General features: G+C 45.0%; 1 protein-coding gene across 1 annotated transcript in view; it reads right to left on the bottom strand.

Annotated features, from left to right (window-relative positions):
- The window catches only part of LOC126159020 (uncharacterized), a 514,849-nt gene that overhangs the window by 173,927 nt on the left and 323,574 nt on the right, over positions 1 to 17,348 (bottom strand). Inside the window, exons 19-20 of the mRNA XM_049916483.1 lie at positions 14,863 to 15,049; positions 11,522 to 11,813 (exon numbers count right to left, since the gene is read on the bottom strand). Coding sequence (XP_049772440.1) covers positions 11,522 to 11,813; positions 14,863 to 15,049 — 479 coding nt within the window. The remainder of the gene's footprint in view (positions 1 to 11,521; positions 11,814 to 14,862; positions 15,050 to 17,348) is intronic.

Genomic DNA, 17,348 nt, shown 5'->3' with positions numbered 1-17,348 from the left:
CATGTTGGGCTGACTGATTTGAATGGGTGCGGAAGTGTATTACTTGTATGTAGTTTGGGGACGTACCACATTGCGCGCATTTCCGCTGAATGGTCAAAACACGGTCCTGTTGCGCTAACTAAGGTCGTTCTGTTTCTACATGGGTAGCAGAAGGTGGGAGATATGTCTTTCTCCGACTTTTGCTCTGTTCCGACTTAAATCGGAACTATCACATGCGGAAAGCTGTAGAAATGGAATCATCTGCAAGGTGCGTAGGGGGTGACTAAAGCGAAGTTGGAATTTTACTGTAGCAGCTAGATTCGGGAAAGGTGACTCGTTTCGAGATATGACAGTGGCAGAAATATCATTCAGTAGCGGCTCTAATAATTAAAGGAATTGTCAATAGGATGGAACGCGGGGCTTGTAAGCTACTTGCAGCTCCAACCTCGCCTGCTCACCATATTGTTGCTCATCCACCTCTGGGGCGCCTTTTTTCCCACTGTACCCGGGCTATGTTGCCGTTTGGGATCCATGTGCAACGTGTGCTAGAGTCCCTCGGTGTGGAGTCTCTACGACCCCAAATCCAGGGTTTTAACCGCCTGCCACCCTGGTTACTAGAGAGGCCCAGAGTGATTTTAGATTTATTACAGTACAAGAGAGATTGCACTCCTGCCACCGTTTTTAATGCAACATTTTCTGCCATTTTATCTGAGCACCACGACTATGTAGCTGTTTTTACGGATGGGACGAAACAGGGAGATTCCGTTGGTTGCTCTGTTGTTTTTCCGGATCGTGTCCTCAAGGTTCGACTGCCTCAGACTTTTACTGTCTTTGATGCAGAATTGCCTGCGATTTTGCGGGCACTGGGGCAGATGAGACATTCTTCCTGTCCTAAATTTCTTGTCTGTTCCGATTCACTAAGTACCCTTCACTCTTTGCAACGTTTGTATCCAGCAGATAAAATAGTCCAGACCATCCAGGATACCCTCCTCCAACTACAGCGACTGGGGAAGATGGTGGCTTTCTGTAGGGTTTCGGGGCACGTCGGCATTGCTGGGAATGAAAGGGCAGATCTCGCAGCCAGGGAGGCGTGTCTCGATCCACAAGTATTTCAGTGTGCTATCCCCCTGTATTCACTCACCTCGCTTTTGAGCTCTCGAGTCATGCGTCGGTGGGAGGATGAGTGGCTGGAAGTGACAATAAGCTCCGTTTAGTCAAGCCCACAACGCGTGTGTGGTGTACTTCCTTTCAGCCCCGTCGACGGGACTAGGTTCTCCTCACTCGGCTTCGGATAGGCCACAGCCCAATGATGCATGGCTTCCTGCTCCGGCGAGAGGATCCTCCAATGTGTGGTGCTTGTGGCGTCCAGGTCAGTGTGCGCCACGTTTCATTGGATTCCGTTTTATTTTCTGACCAGCGGGCGGCGGCTGACTTGCCAGTGGACCTGCCATCTCTTTTGGGCAACACTCGGACGAATATGCTTAAAGTTTTAAAGTTCTGTGCCATGACAAATGTTTTTACAAAGATTTTAGGGAGAGGGTCTTAATTTGCTCACTGTGTGACAAGCTCGCCCATATTTTATGTAAGTGGCCAGCCAATGACAATTTCCTGTGGCATTCTTGATGCTATGTTTTTCCTTTCTGTACGTTTCACTTTCTCATGTAGCATTTTCCTTCTTTTCATGCTTTCTTTGCGTGTGTGCTTCAGTTTTATTAGGTCTGTCCACATTCGTTCCTTTTACTGGGTGTCAGGGCGCTGATGACCTCGACGCTGAGCGCCCATAAGCCCCAACACACACACACACACACACTCGAACGCGGGTATGTGCTTGAATGGAAACACCGGGTTCCGAATGACTAGCATCATTTCTAACATATAGCGTGGCACTAGATATCGGGGAAACTAGTGTACATTTTCTTACAATCTCAATCAACACATCATCTACTACTACTACTGTTTGTGTTCCTTCTCAATCAGTCATCGCCTATAACTCAGTGGATATATCGCTGAACGTGTGATATGGTCTCGAGACAGAATGCATTACAAATACTATAGAATCGCAAATACCGCTTACATACCACATTCCTTAGCCGATTGACTTTCAAATGCGATAATTTTGCCACTACATTGCATTGTGGGCTTATACATTCCTACGATCACCGTCACGGTATTTGTTCGGAAAAAAGAAAACTACCTAATTCAGAGGTAATGTCGTACCGCAATTTGTAAAGCGGGTATAGCTTTTAACATGGATACTTGTGTCCACCTGTAGAACCAGGTGTGCTTGTGGGAGTAACATGCACTAGTTGTTGAGATCGGGTTTTTTCTTCAACATCTGGTCGATTACGTCTCTCTTTCTATGACATGGTGGTAGGACTAGCAAGAACAACATAAGGGACATGCACATGCATCTTTGATTTTCGGTCAGTATTATTTCGTATCGTAGGCAATCATTTATTGACCAAATCTTATAATTAGGAGTATTGGTGTGTGTGTGATATGTATGTATTTGAGCATCAGGTTTATAAAGTATGAGTTTGTAGAAAGGAGATGACTATGCCCTGTTGTAGGGAAGGTATGGATTTGACTTGGAGTATTGTGATAGCAAAGGGAAGAGTATGTCATCGTAAGGTAGGTACAGCTATTTTAGTTTCCAGAGTCACTGCCTTCGGTAGGGTGTATTTCTGATACTTCACTCATTGTTGAATGACATTGAATTGAGACAGGGATCGTAAGATGGGCAGCTTTCGTGATCAAGTAGAAGATTGTGTATGGAGGTGCGTGTGCGCTGGACTGTTATTCCCGTCCATGTAAATTGTTCAGTTGACTGCTTCTGTACATTTCGGGCCTTTATTTACCTGAGAGAAGATCGAATGTGGTGTGTGCATCTGGCATGTGGAAGACACGTTTGCCTGTTCTCTAGACATGGGAACGACCTCAGTTGGCTTGTAAATTATAGGGACGATTTGGAATTTTGTTAGATCAGCGTGATTGGTATTTGCTGGTGGAAGTATCATTTTTCATATGTTTGTTTCTAGTTAGTGGTCTAGAGCACGCTCATCCTAGCTAAAGTTTTGGGTTTGTAGAGAAATAATTTCGAGTCTATATCTTCGGAATTATGTTGCGTGAGCGACCAGGAGTCTACTGCCGTGTTCTTGATATCGAGAAGTACGGCGAAAATGATATAATATTATGGCAAGAACAGGTGTGTTCTTGTAATCCCCAAGTCTGGAGATGGGTGTAGAAAAGCAAACAAGCAGGCAGGTCCAGACAAGAAGCAGTAGCGCGTTTGTACCAAGGGGAAACGAGCCTCTCTTTGCACATAAGTTCTGAGTCATTGAGTGAGGGTTTTCTGATGTAAAAGGGGTGATTTTGTATGGCATAGTATAGGAATTTTATGGTTAGTACATCGACACGGTACGTGTTGATATATTGCTGAGTTGGAGATCAGTTTCACGCACTAATATTCAAGCTCCTGGCATGAGTGGGAGGACAGTGTATATGACTAGTTGTCTTTACATATTTGACAATGTGTATGGCAGTTTGCAAGGTTTACTTTTCGGTGCAATATGGCGAACAGTGTAAAATAGTTTATTGGGGCTCAATGTCTGGTCTATAGAAAAAAGATAAGGTGGCTGGTGCTTTCCTAGGACTGGGGAGCATCGTGACATATAGCCTGTGTGAGTGTAGGCACACGATAATTTTGTAGGGTCCTGTACAGATATAAAAGATAATTGCACTGTTTGTGTAAAATGTGTATATATTGGATTCTAAGGTTAGTGTTGTTTATGTTGTGGCATGACTAGAGAGTATGACTGTGTGTGCTATCGTGAGGGATGAATAGATTGATCACATGGATAATGGAGAGAGATTTCTTATGTTGAGAATTATGTGCACTGTTGTTGTTGTGGTCTTCAGTCCTGAGACTGGTTTGATGCAGCTCTCCATGCTACTCTATCGTGTGCAAGCTTCTTCATCTCCCAGTAACTAATGCAACCTACATCCTTCTTAATCTTCTTAGTGTATTCATCTCTTGGTCTCCCTCTACGATTTTTACCATCCACACTGCCCTCCAATACTAAATTGGCGATCCCGATGCCTCAGAACATGTCCTACCAACCGATCCCTTCTTCTAGTCAAGTTGTGCCACAAATTTCTCTTCTTCCCAATCCTACTCAATACCTCCTCATTAGTTATGTGATCTACCCATCTAATCTTCAGCATTCTTCTGTAGCACCACATTTCGAAAGCTTCTATTCTCTTCTTGTCCAAACTATTTATAGTCCATGTTTCACTTCCATACACGGCTACACTCCATACAAATACTTTCAGAAACGGTTTCCTGACACTTAAATCTATACTCGATGTTAACAAATTTCTCTTCTTCAGAAACGCTTTCCTTGCCATTGCCAGTCTACATTTTATATCCTCTCTACTTCGACCATCATTTTTGAGACGTTTGTATTCCTTTTTGTCTGCTTCATTTACTGCATTTTTATATTTTCTCCTTTCATCAATTAAGTTCAATATTTCTTCTGTTACCCAAGGATTTCTAGCAGCCCTCGTCTGCTTACCTACTTGATCCTCTGTTGCCTTCACTACTTCATCCCTCAAAGCTACCCATTCTGTTTCTACTGTATTTCATTCCCCCATTCCTGTCAATTGTTCCCTTATGCTCTCCTTGAAACTCTGTACAACCTCTGGTTCTTTCAGTTTATCCAGGTCCCATCTCCTTAAATTCCCACCTTTTTGCAGTTTCTTCAGTTTTAATCTACAGTTCATAACCAATAGATTGTGGTCAGAGTCCACATCTGCCCCTGGAAATGTCTTACAATTTAAAACCTGCTTCCTAAATCTCTGTCTTACCATTATATAATCTATCTGAAACCTGTCAGTATCTCCAGGCTTCTTCCATGTATACAACCCTCTTATGTGCACTATAGATAGTAAAATTGGTTCCAGAAGCACAGACATCACGATGAGACATTAACTGTAAAACGATGGGTTGCTGTAGCAGCAATGGTAATATTTAATTGTAGTTACACTGGTAGATATGTTCCTGGTTTCGAATATCGTAGTGAGTATGATATGTATTTAATGATCTATAGACAAGTTTAAGGGTTTAATCGTAATGCACTTTAGCGATCTGCGCAAAATAATTTTACCGCTGAAAGTCCCAGAAAGAAGAGATGGATGGTGCTTGGATACCGGCTGCATCAGTAATTTGGCGAGTAAATTCGATAAGAGCAAATTATAATGTTGGATTCATTCACATGCTTTGTGCTGGGATATGGGAGCCTCTACATAGCTGTGCGAACATTTGCGTACATTGAGAGCGGGATGGGTATCACGTGATGGAGTGGGTATCACGTTAGGTCCGCGAGGAAGACTGCATTCGACGTTATTGTGCGTTATTTTTGTAAAGAGGTTCTGTTGGGGCAAGAAATTTCGTGCATACAGGCTGAGAGAAGACGAAAACTACTAGAAAAGCGCAGGTTAAGTATTTCTGGACGGCTATGGAATTTACTAGAGTTCGACTTGGTTATTATTTTAGGTAGCAACGTGGCTTGAGTATAAGATTGATAATGTTGCTAGATGCGCTTGTGATGGTAAGTAGCTACGCGTGGCGAGCGTCAATCAAACGTCACGTATGGCCCATTACAACTGCTAAGGAGAAAACAGATTCTGCTATTGGGGAATGGATTTCTATAGCGTCTTCGCCGGACCGCAGTTAGAGTGAGGGTAGCAAGGAGCGCCCCAAGCTTGCAGCCCTGCTTGGAGGTCGCGCTCTGTAAATAAGACCCCGCCGCTGTCCGATCACGTCATCAACGGCGCCTACATACAATTTTCGCCTGTGTTCGGCTGCAGCTCACGGCTGCGCTCCCGCCCGATCACATCAGCACTTGTGTCTAGGTGAACACGTATTTGGATAGGAATTTCTCAGAAATGAACTATGAATGAGATGTCGCCGCGTAATGCTTGCGGGACCCGGGCGGGGGCCTCTGCATGGTTTGGCAGCTGACGGGCCCGCCATGTCGTTGGGTTTGTCTACTGGAGAGGGGTTGGCGGAGGGTGCTTGTGACGTTGAATAAATTATTTTGCGAGCAGGTCTGTGGGCTGTGCTATGAGCTATTGGGACAGTTTACGAGTACTAAGCGTGTCTAGACATAACTGTGCTGCATTATTTAGGGGGAATCTGAATGTCTGTAATTAAATTATTTGCGTAAATTAGGAGTTGCTTGTGTGTCTGCAGACTGTTCAAAAAAAATGGTTCAAATGGCTCTGAGCACTATGGGACTTAACATCTATGGTCATCAGTCCCCTAGAACTTAGAACTACTTAAACCTAACTAACCTAAGGACATCACACACATCCATGCCCGAGGCAGGATTCGAACCTGCGACCGTAGCAGTCGCGCGGCACCGGACTGAGCGCCTAGAACCGCTAGACCACCGCGGCCGGCTGCAGACTGTGTATTGTGACCCCAAGCATAACATGGCGAGTGTTTTGCGTCAGTGTGATAAATATATTCGATCACTAAATAGAGTGCACTCCTTCCTTACTCTCCCCAGCAGCCCAGTGCAGCCTGAGTCATTTTCGCACCATTTTCCTCCTACAGACTACTATCTGGGATTAGGTCACAGGAGGGATGACAGCACCCTGTGGTGGCTGTAATGTGTACTAGGCCAGTTGGACACTAAATCTCGTGGTGGAGACACTGCCTGCAAAAAAAAAAGACTTGTGTTCAGATCTGTTTTCCCCCCATTTTGCCCCACCATCTTTAATGACGTGATGCGCTGTGCACATTAGTACACTTAGCACAGGGTAGTGCACGTTAGTACATGTTAGCCCGCCAACATGGATCGGTAAGGGGACGTGGTGCTGGGTTGAGGATTGTGGTGGAGTCTTCAACTATTTTATTCCAAGTCCAGGTGGGTGTGGCATTGGCGAAAATTGATTCCAAGTCCTAGGTTCTATGAAGTCGAATGACGTGAGTAGTGCAGTAGCCAATAGGAGTGCAGCATTCTAGGGGTGGGGGGGTGCTAGGTCATGAATGAACACTGTGCTCATAGTGAGAAAATATGGAAGTTCTGATCTGATCATTGAATATTGAAATTGTATATTAACTTATTGAATATGATTAAAATTAAAATGGAATTAAGTACTTAGGTAATTGACAGGTTAGATGGGCGATGTTGGTGACACATGTGTTCAGTTAAATTCGTTAGCATATTTAAGAAGACTATGTCCAATGTTAGTATAAAGGTGTGGGATTGAGGCTGTGACGTCAGCAGTCACTTGCTCCCAGGCTGTTGAGGCGGCGCATGTCTGGTTATAACGTGCGAGAGAGAGAGAGAGAGAGAGAGAGAGAGAGAGAGAGAGAGAGAGAGAGAGAGAGAGGGAGAGAGAGAGAGAGCAGACGATCTTGTGTCATAACCCAATGTCACGGTAGTGCCGTCTGGTGGCAATCATATGAACTAAGCCAGTTGGTCTCTGGAGCTCGTGGTGGATACACTGGGCGACGCCACCTTGAATAATGGCACTTGTGTCATGATCTGACGTCATGGTAGCATCCTCTGCTCACGATGATATGAAGTAGACCCACACCATGTGGTGGATACACTGGGTGCAGCTACCTTCAGTAATGGTACTTGTGTCATGCTCTCTGGCGGCAACGATATGAACTAAGACAGTTGGAGTCCAGACTCAGTGGCGAACACACCTGCTTGAAATTGGATAAATAATAAAGGCAAGTACTTTTTTCCCCACGTTTTCCTTGCTTAGTAGAGGATATTCGCAAATCTTGCTCCACACGTGTGCTGTAGCTTAGATGTCTTTTGTAGGGCAATTTGAGATTGTTTCTCGGCTTGACGTAACACAAGTGTTCTAGTCAATAAAATTGTTCTGGGTTTGGGGCCGCATTATCAGTTATAAGATCCCGATGTTTCGGCGACTATTGCAAGACGCCTTCCTCAGTTAGCAGTACATCATGAGGAAGGCGTCTTGCAATAGTCGCCGAAACGTCGGAATTTTACACCTGCAATGCGGCCCCAAACCCGGATGAATTTTATTGACTGTGACAACGGCCGCGGATGTCTACGTTTACACAAGTGTTCTACATCAAACTGTTTCTCTGGATTCACTCTACCCCACCGTGATACGTTGTAAACAGTTTTCGTTTCCACTTAGTAGAACGCAAACTATGCAAAAGAATGGCAGAGAAGAAACTGTTAACAGTTGCCTTATAATAATAGTGTATGACAACAACGTAAAGATAAAAATTCAGCCCTGACAGTACTACATGCTGTGCTCAAAGAAAGAGTCATGAGCTTCCTTGAAGACGTGGAAATATACAATCACTACAGAAATGATCCTCATAACCTTTTAAATGGCCAAACCGACTTCAGGAATAAACGATACCTAGATAATTTTTACTCGCTCTTACGATGTACCTACAAATGGTAGCTCAGGTAAAAAACCAGTATTAAGAAGGTACGTAATCATCAAACACTATTGATATTTGTAGACATATGGCACTAAGTTCCCAGTCTTATGCACCCTACTCTGAATGCAAAAAACACTATTCTATAGTTGAACATAGCCAATATCCATTGCTTAGGCTAACGTAATAAAAATGTATTATATTACAATTATCACAAAACGACGAATCTCGTGAAAACGCCAATGTACATTACTTATATCATTAATTTTAGTTATGTAACGACGATAGCCTTTAATACTACAACTTATACGTACCTGATTTTATAGCTGTATGTCGATGATCAGTCTGTGTGCTTAAAATATATGTAAAGTTGGCAGAGTGTCACGCCAACTGTCTTTTAATTAAACGAAGGTGGTTGTGTGGGCGCGTGCTGCTGATCAAGAAAGTGCGTAAGGTTGTGTGGGGCAATAGTAGGACCTTTGCGATTTTAATTGTGTTGTATTAAAAACCTACGACGAAATAAACAACCTACACAAATTTAACATTAAGCGTAGGCATACAAAATTATACTATGTACAAAATAATACCTACAGTTATGTAAAACGATGTAAAACCTTCACATATTTTAACTACGATGTTTTCTCAAAAAACCTATAACGAAATAAATTATATACTGTTCCTTCACCCTTCCAACATTAAGGGTAGGTTATGTAAGAAATTATAGTATGTTCCATAATTGTACAGCGAGTGCACAGCTCCGTGCTTGCTAGTACAGTCGCTGGACTACAATGGCGCTGTACTCAGAACATGAATACTATCTGTAATCCGCTTACACGCCAAAACGGCTACCAGTAGCCTGTAAACAGTCGTTCGCTGCTGAGTTTTAGTGCAAAAGTTACTAGTGATGGTGGAACGAACATGTGTATGTTCAGACTGTGCTGTTTTACGATATATGGACATGATTGTGTACTCACACTACTTAGCAGCGTTACGAATGTATATAACAGCAAATGACAACGACATACAATGGATACGGATCCTCTACACCTCCCGCAAACTTGATCCCCCTCACCTGCTTGTCTCTCCCATCCTTTCCCACCCCCGTCTGCTGCTACGCCTGTATTCCCATATCCCACCTGCTCTCCATCTCTCCACCCTCCATACCCTTGCCCAAGATGGCTTCCGCCAACTCCCCCTCCTTGATGATGCCCTTATCCCCTCCATCTACCCCTCCTACCAACTTTGATCCTCCCCTTCCTCCCTGTGTCTTTCCCAAGGACACCCTCTCTGCCTTCTCTCCCTCCTCCATACCTCCCTCCCTCCTCTCCCCCTGGGCTTCCCCTACGCCCCTACCTTCTTCCCTCTCTCTCCGCTCTCCTCTGCCACTGGCATCTACACTCTCCCCCTCTCTCTCCTACCCCCACCTTTTCCCCTTTCGCAGGTCCCCGGAATTGTACGTGAACAGTGACTATTCGTGTGCTGGAGATCATTGCCAACGGATTTTGTGTGCCTTCGTGTTAGTGCTTTAGTGTTTCACTGTCTGAGATCCATCATTCACATGTGTCATTTCTGTTGTCTATGTTCATGTCCAAGTGCTGAACGTTTTTTATTCCACTGCACCTGTGAACGGCTCCATGTATTTTACTTTGTATGTCTACTGTTTTTTATGCAACATTTTGATTTGTTTTTCTATGTCTCTTTATGTACTAATTGTATTATCTGTGGCCGAAGAGCGGCGTAGTTTTGCTGCTGCCGGCCTCCCTGTATCAGGTTTAAAAATGACAATAAAGAAAAAAAACACAATTCCTCCTCTCCCCCGTCTCCTGGCTTCCACTACCCCCTCCTCCCATTTTCTCTGCTCCTCCCTTCTCCTCCGCCACTGGCATCAACACCGTCCCCCTCCTACCCACACCTTTTCCCTTTGGCAGGTGCCCGGCTTTGTACGTGAACAGAGAATCTTGGTGTGCCAGAGATCAATGCCAGTGTTTGTGTGTCTTCGTGTTAGTGCTTAAGTGTCTCACTGTTTGTGCTCCACTGTTCACGTGTGTACTTTCTGTCTTCTCCGTTTGTGTACCAGTGCTGAACGTTTTTTTTATTCGGACAATGCGCCTGTGCACGGCTACATGTATTTTACTATGTCTGTCTACTGTTTTTTATCCACCATGTTTGTTTTGTTTTTCTGTCCCTCATTATACTGTCTGTGTTATCTGTGGCCGAAGAGCGACATAGATAGGACACTGCCGGCCTACCTTTCAAGTAAAAGTGTTAAAATAACAATAAAGGAAAAAAACGACATAAAAATGTGTCAGAGTGTATAAAGTTGACATGGCTTAAAGCCAAAACACGTACGTAAACATGGTTACATAGCTCCATTTTTCAAATTGTGTATCGGCCGAATGTCAAAATACACAACGATTTTTGTAAAATATTTTATGAACATTTTGTATTTTAGCTGCACTTGATAATGGCCTAAGGCCGAAATTGCAATAATGGAAATAAACCGTTTAACAGTCACTGGCGTAAACATGGTGTCTTTCAAAAAATTTTACATGACTGTGAATCCTAGTTATGAAAAGTTAAATATGAGATATTTTTCTTCTGATTTCAGTCAGTACTACAGGTTATCTAAAAGTCGTACGTTCAGTAGATACATGCTTTGTTAATTGGCGCCTGGTATACTGATACCAGGGTAGTAGGGGTAAGGGTAAGGGTAGTCAACATTAAAAGCATGTAGTGGCTCAGGTATTTTTCACCAGCTTTTGTGCGAGTAAATGTGTGGCGGATACGGGTCCCTAGCAACTAAAAGCAGTACAGTTCAACTGGCGTTCGGCTGAAATCGACCGATTGCCTAAGTTGCGAATGTCAACATTAGGTTACGCTACAGGTCAATCTGCTTCCACAATGTTTATTTGTAATTTACATTCATTGGCTTCGTCAACTCGCAAGAGAGTTATCACCTTTTACCCTAACCTAGACTTCGCGCTACGCTGCAGCTCAGTCTGTCAGGACGACGAAATCGACCGCTCTCGGCCGAACGCCGGCTGAACCGTACTCGCGATAGTGGACTCGCGGTGAGTGCTGCCGAGGCGAGGTACGCACCTCGGGCCCGGAGAGGACGGCGACCTCGCGGCCGCAGTGGTGGCAGACGACGCCGGCGGCGGTGTCGGTGGCGGCGGTCATCGTGTTGCTGCTCAGCTCGCCCGCCTCCGAGTAGAAGACGCTGTCGCTGCCCGGGCTCACCGAGCGCAGAGACTCCGCGCTCAGCGCCTTTAGCCGCTGCGCCTCGGGGCTGGCCACGCCCTCCTGCGGCGGCGGCGCCAACAAAAACACTGTCTTAACGTGGCTGCAGGTGCACTCGGTTTGGAATGGATTTCCATCACAGCAAGTGTAGCTACAGGAAAATGTTAAGACTAATAGAGTCTTACACCTGGTAAGTTCAGTTTGGGTTCCTGAGACATGTAGGAGCACACAAGACCATACTAGGTACGAGCATATGGGATTGGTTCCAAAGTATGTGAGTGGCTCGAAGACTTCTTAAGTAATACAACCCAGTACGTTGTCCTCGATGGTGAGTGTTCATCGGAGATGAGGGTATCATCTGGAGTGCCCCAGGGAAGTGTGGTAGGTCCGCTGTTGTTTTCTATCTACATAAATGATCTTCTGGATAGGGTGGATAGGAATGTGCGGCTGTTTGCTGATGATGCTGTGGTGTACGGGAAGGTGTCGTCGTTGAGTGACTGTAGGAGGATACAAAATGACTTGGACAGGATTTGTGATTGGTGTAAAGAATGGCTGCTAACTCTAAATATAGATAAATGTAATTTAATGCAGATGAATAGGAAAATGAATCCTGAAATGTTTGAATACTCCATTAGTAGAGTAGCGCTTGACACAGTCACGCCGATTAAATATTTGGGCGTAACATTGCAGAGCGATATGAAGTGGGACAAGCATGTAATGGCAGTTGTGGGGAAGGCGGATAGTCGTCTTCGGTTCATTGGTAGAATTTTGGGAAGATGTGGTTCATCTTTAAAGGAGACCGCTTATAAAACACTAATACGACCTATTATTGAGTACTGCTCGAGCGTTTGGGATCCCTATCAGGTCGGATTGAGGGAGGACATAGAAGAAATTCAGAGGCAGGCTGCTAGATTTGTTACTGGTAGGTTTGATCATCACGCGGGTGTTACGGAAATGCTTCAGGAACTCGGGTGGGAGTCTCTAGAGGAAAGGAGGCGTTCTTTTCGTGAATCGCTGCTGAGGAAATTTAGAGAACCAGCATTTGAGGCTGACTGCAGTTTACACTTACAGTTAGCGGAAAGACCACAAAGATAAGACAAGAGAGATTAGGGCTCGTACAGAGGCAAATAGGCAGTTATTTTTTCCTCGTTCTGTTTGGGAGCGGAACAGGGAGAGAAGATGCTAGTTGTGGTACGAGGTACCCTCCGCCACGCACCGTATGGTGGATTGCGGAATATGTATGTAGATGTAGATGCGGATGTAGACCTTACGATTCATTAAAGAAAGGCAAACCTACGTGTATAGCATTCGTAATAGTATTCGTACATTTAGAGACAGTTTTAGCTACTTTGACTTTAAAATACTCTATTGAGACCACATCTGCAGCAGTGGACATTAACACAGGCTAGTGCGGTGCCGCTCGAGTCGGAGGTAAGCCGATTCGAATCCTGGTGATGGAAAAATTTCTCTGCCAGTAGTTGGTCGACAAGGCGAGAAGAGCTGGTGGTGTAAAGATCCTGATTACCAGACTTTGCGCTGGATTAAATCCCAAACCGCTCCGCAGAGGCTAGTGAAATGAGGCCATGTGACGCAGTGGATTGTGATCCGACCGTCGGATGGTAACCTTAAACTCAGCGACCCCGGTGGTGCAATTCGAGAGGAATAGAATACGTTCCGGCACCGGATTTCGCCCTCTCACTTCCTTCTGCCTATAAAAACACAAACGCACAACTCCAAAACCTCACAGTCATACACACGACACAGGTACACACACAACGGAGGAAGGCAACAGCAAAACACCGTTACAAGGATATTGCCCAGGACACGATGCACTATTTTTGCATCTGCTCTCCAACGCTCATTTCATGGGCATGCGCCTCTGTGTTATGCATAGTCTTTTAAATTCTTAAGATATCAGGAATAAAAAACAGGGAGTGAAAGGTTATCTACAACGTATGCATAAACCAAACTGCAGCTACAACAAATGAAAGACACAAAGACAATGCAGTAGTTGAGAAGGTAGAGAGACAGGGTTTATAGCCTACCCCTGAAGTAACTCAATATGCGCATTGAGCAAGTAGTGAAGAAAACCAAGGAGAAATTTGAAAAGAGACTTAAAGCTCAGGGAGAAGAAATAAATGAGGTAGCCGATCAGAGGCGGCAAAAGACTTGGCAGCACAATTTAACGGAATGACTGTTGTCAACATGAATATCATCAAAAGTAAAACAAATGTAATGGAGGGTAACCGAATTAAATCAGGCAAATCAGAGGGAATTAGATTAGGAAATGAAACATTAAGGAACCCTGCCTCGGGCATGAATGTGTGTGATGTCCTTAGGTTAGTTAGGTTTAATTAGTTCTACGTTCTAGGGGACTGATGACCTCAGAAGTTAAGTCCCATAGTGCTCGGAGCCATTTGAACCATTTTTGAAACATTAAAAGTAGTACATGAGTTTTGCTATTTGAGCAGCAAAATAACTGATGATGGTCGAAGTAGAGAAGGTACCGGCAATAGCAAGAAAAGCGTTAAAGACACGAGAAAACTTTTAACATCGAATATAAATTTAGGTGTTAGCACGTCTTTGTTGAAAGTATTTGCCTCCAGTGTAGCCTTTTGTGGAAGTGAAATGAGGACGATGAACGGTTCCTCCAAACTTCTTTGCGGGAAAGGAGCAATGTACACATGTATCCGCAATGGTCAGAGAACACCAAAGGCCAGCGCTAACATCAAGCAGCACGCGTCAACCAGCCCACGGGAGACATAAATGCAATCTAACCGACTTGCCGAATGACTCGTGAGAAACGTTGATCCCGGATTGTCTGCGAGCTGTACCTACCAGGTATCGCGCAGGGTTAATTCGCGAACAATGAGATGTAGCTCCTGCAAAATTTGAGTGCTGATCTTTCCGCAATTAAAGTCCCCTCCAAGGAAAACATGTTCATGTCACCTAAGAACAGTGTGTCAATCTCCTCCGCATAAAATCGTGCCCTTTCATGCCGACACCCGATATCAGAAGGCGCATACACATTAATGACACGCGTGGAGTGAACCGCAAACGCAGTACCCCTGGCCGACGGGATGCACATGATGTCGTCGATCAGGATGGCGTCACGTACATAAACCGCCACTCCACGGCCAAGGTGATCGCTATGAGAGGCATAGAAGTCGTATCCTGCTATCCGTGGTAGCGTTACTAACTGCACCTTCTGTAACAGCGCAGTGTCTTGTTTCGAAGTCGATATCATTTTTTTCAGGAGATGGATCGTGACGGGGGCTCGGGTGCCGTTGGCATTCAGTGACGCGATACAGTACGCGTGCAGCTGCGCCCCAGCGAGGTCGAGGGCTACAGCTTGCTGCTGAATTTGGGGGCAGCCAGTGGCAGGCACTGCATCACGCACGACGCAGAAGTTGACGACAGTTGGCCCTTACGGTGGAGACCCCTGTATGTGACCTAGTGTTTCTCCGAAACGCTCGCTCCACGCCAGACGTAACTCCTTCAGCGTGGTATCCACATGCTCAGCGCCTGTCGACACAGCCAGATCGGCCAGGTCGTTCGATGACGTCGTTACCGCACATACATTCATATCCTCAATTTGTTCTTGGAGAGCCCCTCTACAAACCCTTGAAATTTGTTGGTATCGTTTTCTTATACCCTGCATATTCACGACCTGTCTTAATACACAGAAAGCGTCACGATATGTGACATTAGCAACGCTTTACAGGTAACTCATTTACTTGACAGTAACGCCCAACATACGATCTCCTCAAGAAATCGACGAGATATCGCGCATGTACTCAGCTGTAGTTTATTTCATTTACACTTATTTCGGCTGCGTCCCTTTCAGCCATTCACCTAAAGAGGTAAAGCGCTTCGCTACAGAGCATAACGAGTCATTTTGATAAAGGTGGAAAACCATCTGAATCCATCTACATTTACATCTGACTGATTGCTCTGCAATTCAGAATTAAGGGCGTGGGAGAGGATTCAACGAACCACCTTGAGTTATTTCTCTATCGTTCCACTCTGGAATAACACGTGGGAAAATCGAACAATTAAATCTTTCCGTACGAGCTCTGATTTTCCTGGTTTTATTACAGAGATCATTTTTCACTATGAAGCTCGGCGCCAACAAAATGTTTTCAGATTCTGAGAAGAAAGTTGGTTATAGAAATTTCATGATAAGTTCCTGCCGCAACGAAAAACGCCTTTGTTTTGATGATTGCCACCCCGATTCGCGTATCATATTCTTGGCAATCTCTCCACTATTTTGTGATAACACAAAACGAGATGCTCTTTTTTTAAACTTTTTTCGATGTTCTCCGTCAATCTCATTTAATGCAGATCCCACACCGCACAGCGATGTTCCAGAGGATGGCGGAGAAACGTAACGTAAGCAGTCTCTTTAGGAGTCCTGTTTCATTTTGTAAGTGTTCTGCCTATAAATCACACAGTCTCTGGCTTCCTTTCCCCGCAACATTATCTATGTGATGATTCAAATTTAAGTTATTGGTAAAGGTAACCTCTAGCTCTAGTTGAATTTACAGTGTGTTTTATCGTGTATCCTAAATTCCATAGATTATACACACATAAAAAAAAAGTTTTGTATCTCCACATTTCTCAGAACTGCTGAAGATAGACGTTGACTGTGGATACTGTATCACAGATACAGTCCCTTTGACGGTTCAGAGATGTCACTAAACCCGCCCAAAGATGTAAACAACCATGCATGATCAGCGCCTATTAGACGGAAGGGGTCCGACAGCCGATCAGTTCCAGTCATTACACCAGGAAGGAGGTACACGGCTCGTGTTGCCTGTAGTTCAACCACGCCTAGCAGTTGATATCGCGGCTCGATCGCGTACGCATTGTTACTTTCTGCCAGGAGGGGCTCTCAACAAGGGAAGAGTCCATGCGTCTCGGATATGGAGCAGATACAGAGAGAGGAACCGTCGGTGAAGTGCCTCGCTCAGGCCGCCCAAGGGCTACTACTGCAATGGACGACCGCTACCTACGGATTATGGCTCGGAGGAACGCTGACTGCAACCTACCATGTTGAATAATGCTTTTCGTGCAGCCACACGACGTCGTGTTACGACTCAACCTGTGCGCAATAGGTTGCATGATGCGCAACTTCACTCCCGACGTTCATGTCGAGGTCCATCTTTTCAACTACGACACCATGTAGTGCGGTACAGATGGATACAACAACATGCCGAATAGACCGCTCAGGATTGGCATCACGTTCTCTTCACCGATGAGTGTCGCATATGCCTTCAACCATACAATCGTCGGAGACGTGTTTGGAGGCAACCCGGTCAGGCTGAACGCCTTAGACACACTGTCCAGCGAGTGCAACAAGGTGGAGGTTCCCTGCTGCTTTGGGGTGGCGTTACGTGAGGCCGATGTACGCCGCTGGTGCTCATGGAAGGCGCCGTAACGGCTGTACGAGGCGTGAATGCCATCCTCCGCACGATAGTGCAGCCATATCGGCAGCATATTGGCGAGGCATTCGTCTTCATGGACGTCAATTCGCGCCCCCATCGTACACATCTTGTGAATAACTTCCTTCAGGATAACGACATCGCTCGACTAGAGTGGCCAGCATGTTCTCCAGACATAAACCCTATCGAACATGCCTAGGATAGATTGAAAAGGGCTGTTTATAGACGACGTGACGCACCAA

This window comes from Schistocerca cancellata, chromosome 2, assembly GCF_023864275.1.
Source record: "Schistocerca cancellata isolate TAMUIC-IGC-003103 chromosome 2, iqSchCanc2.1, whole genome shotgun sequence".
Lineage (NCBI taxonomy): Eukaryota > Metazoa > Arthropoda > Insecta > Orthoptera > Acrididae > Schistocerca > Schistocerca cancellata.
This window is presented reverse-complemented; position numbering and strand designations above follow the sequence as displayed.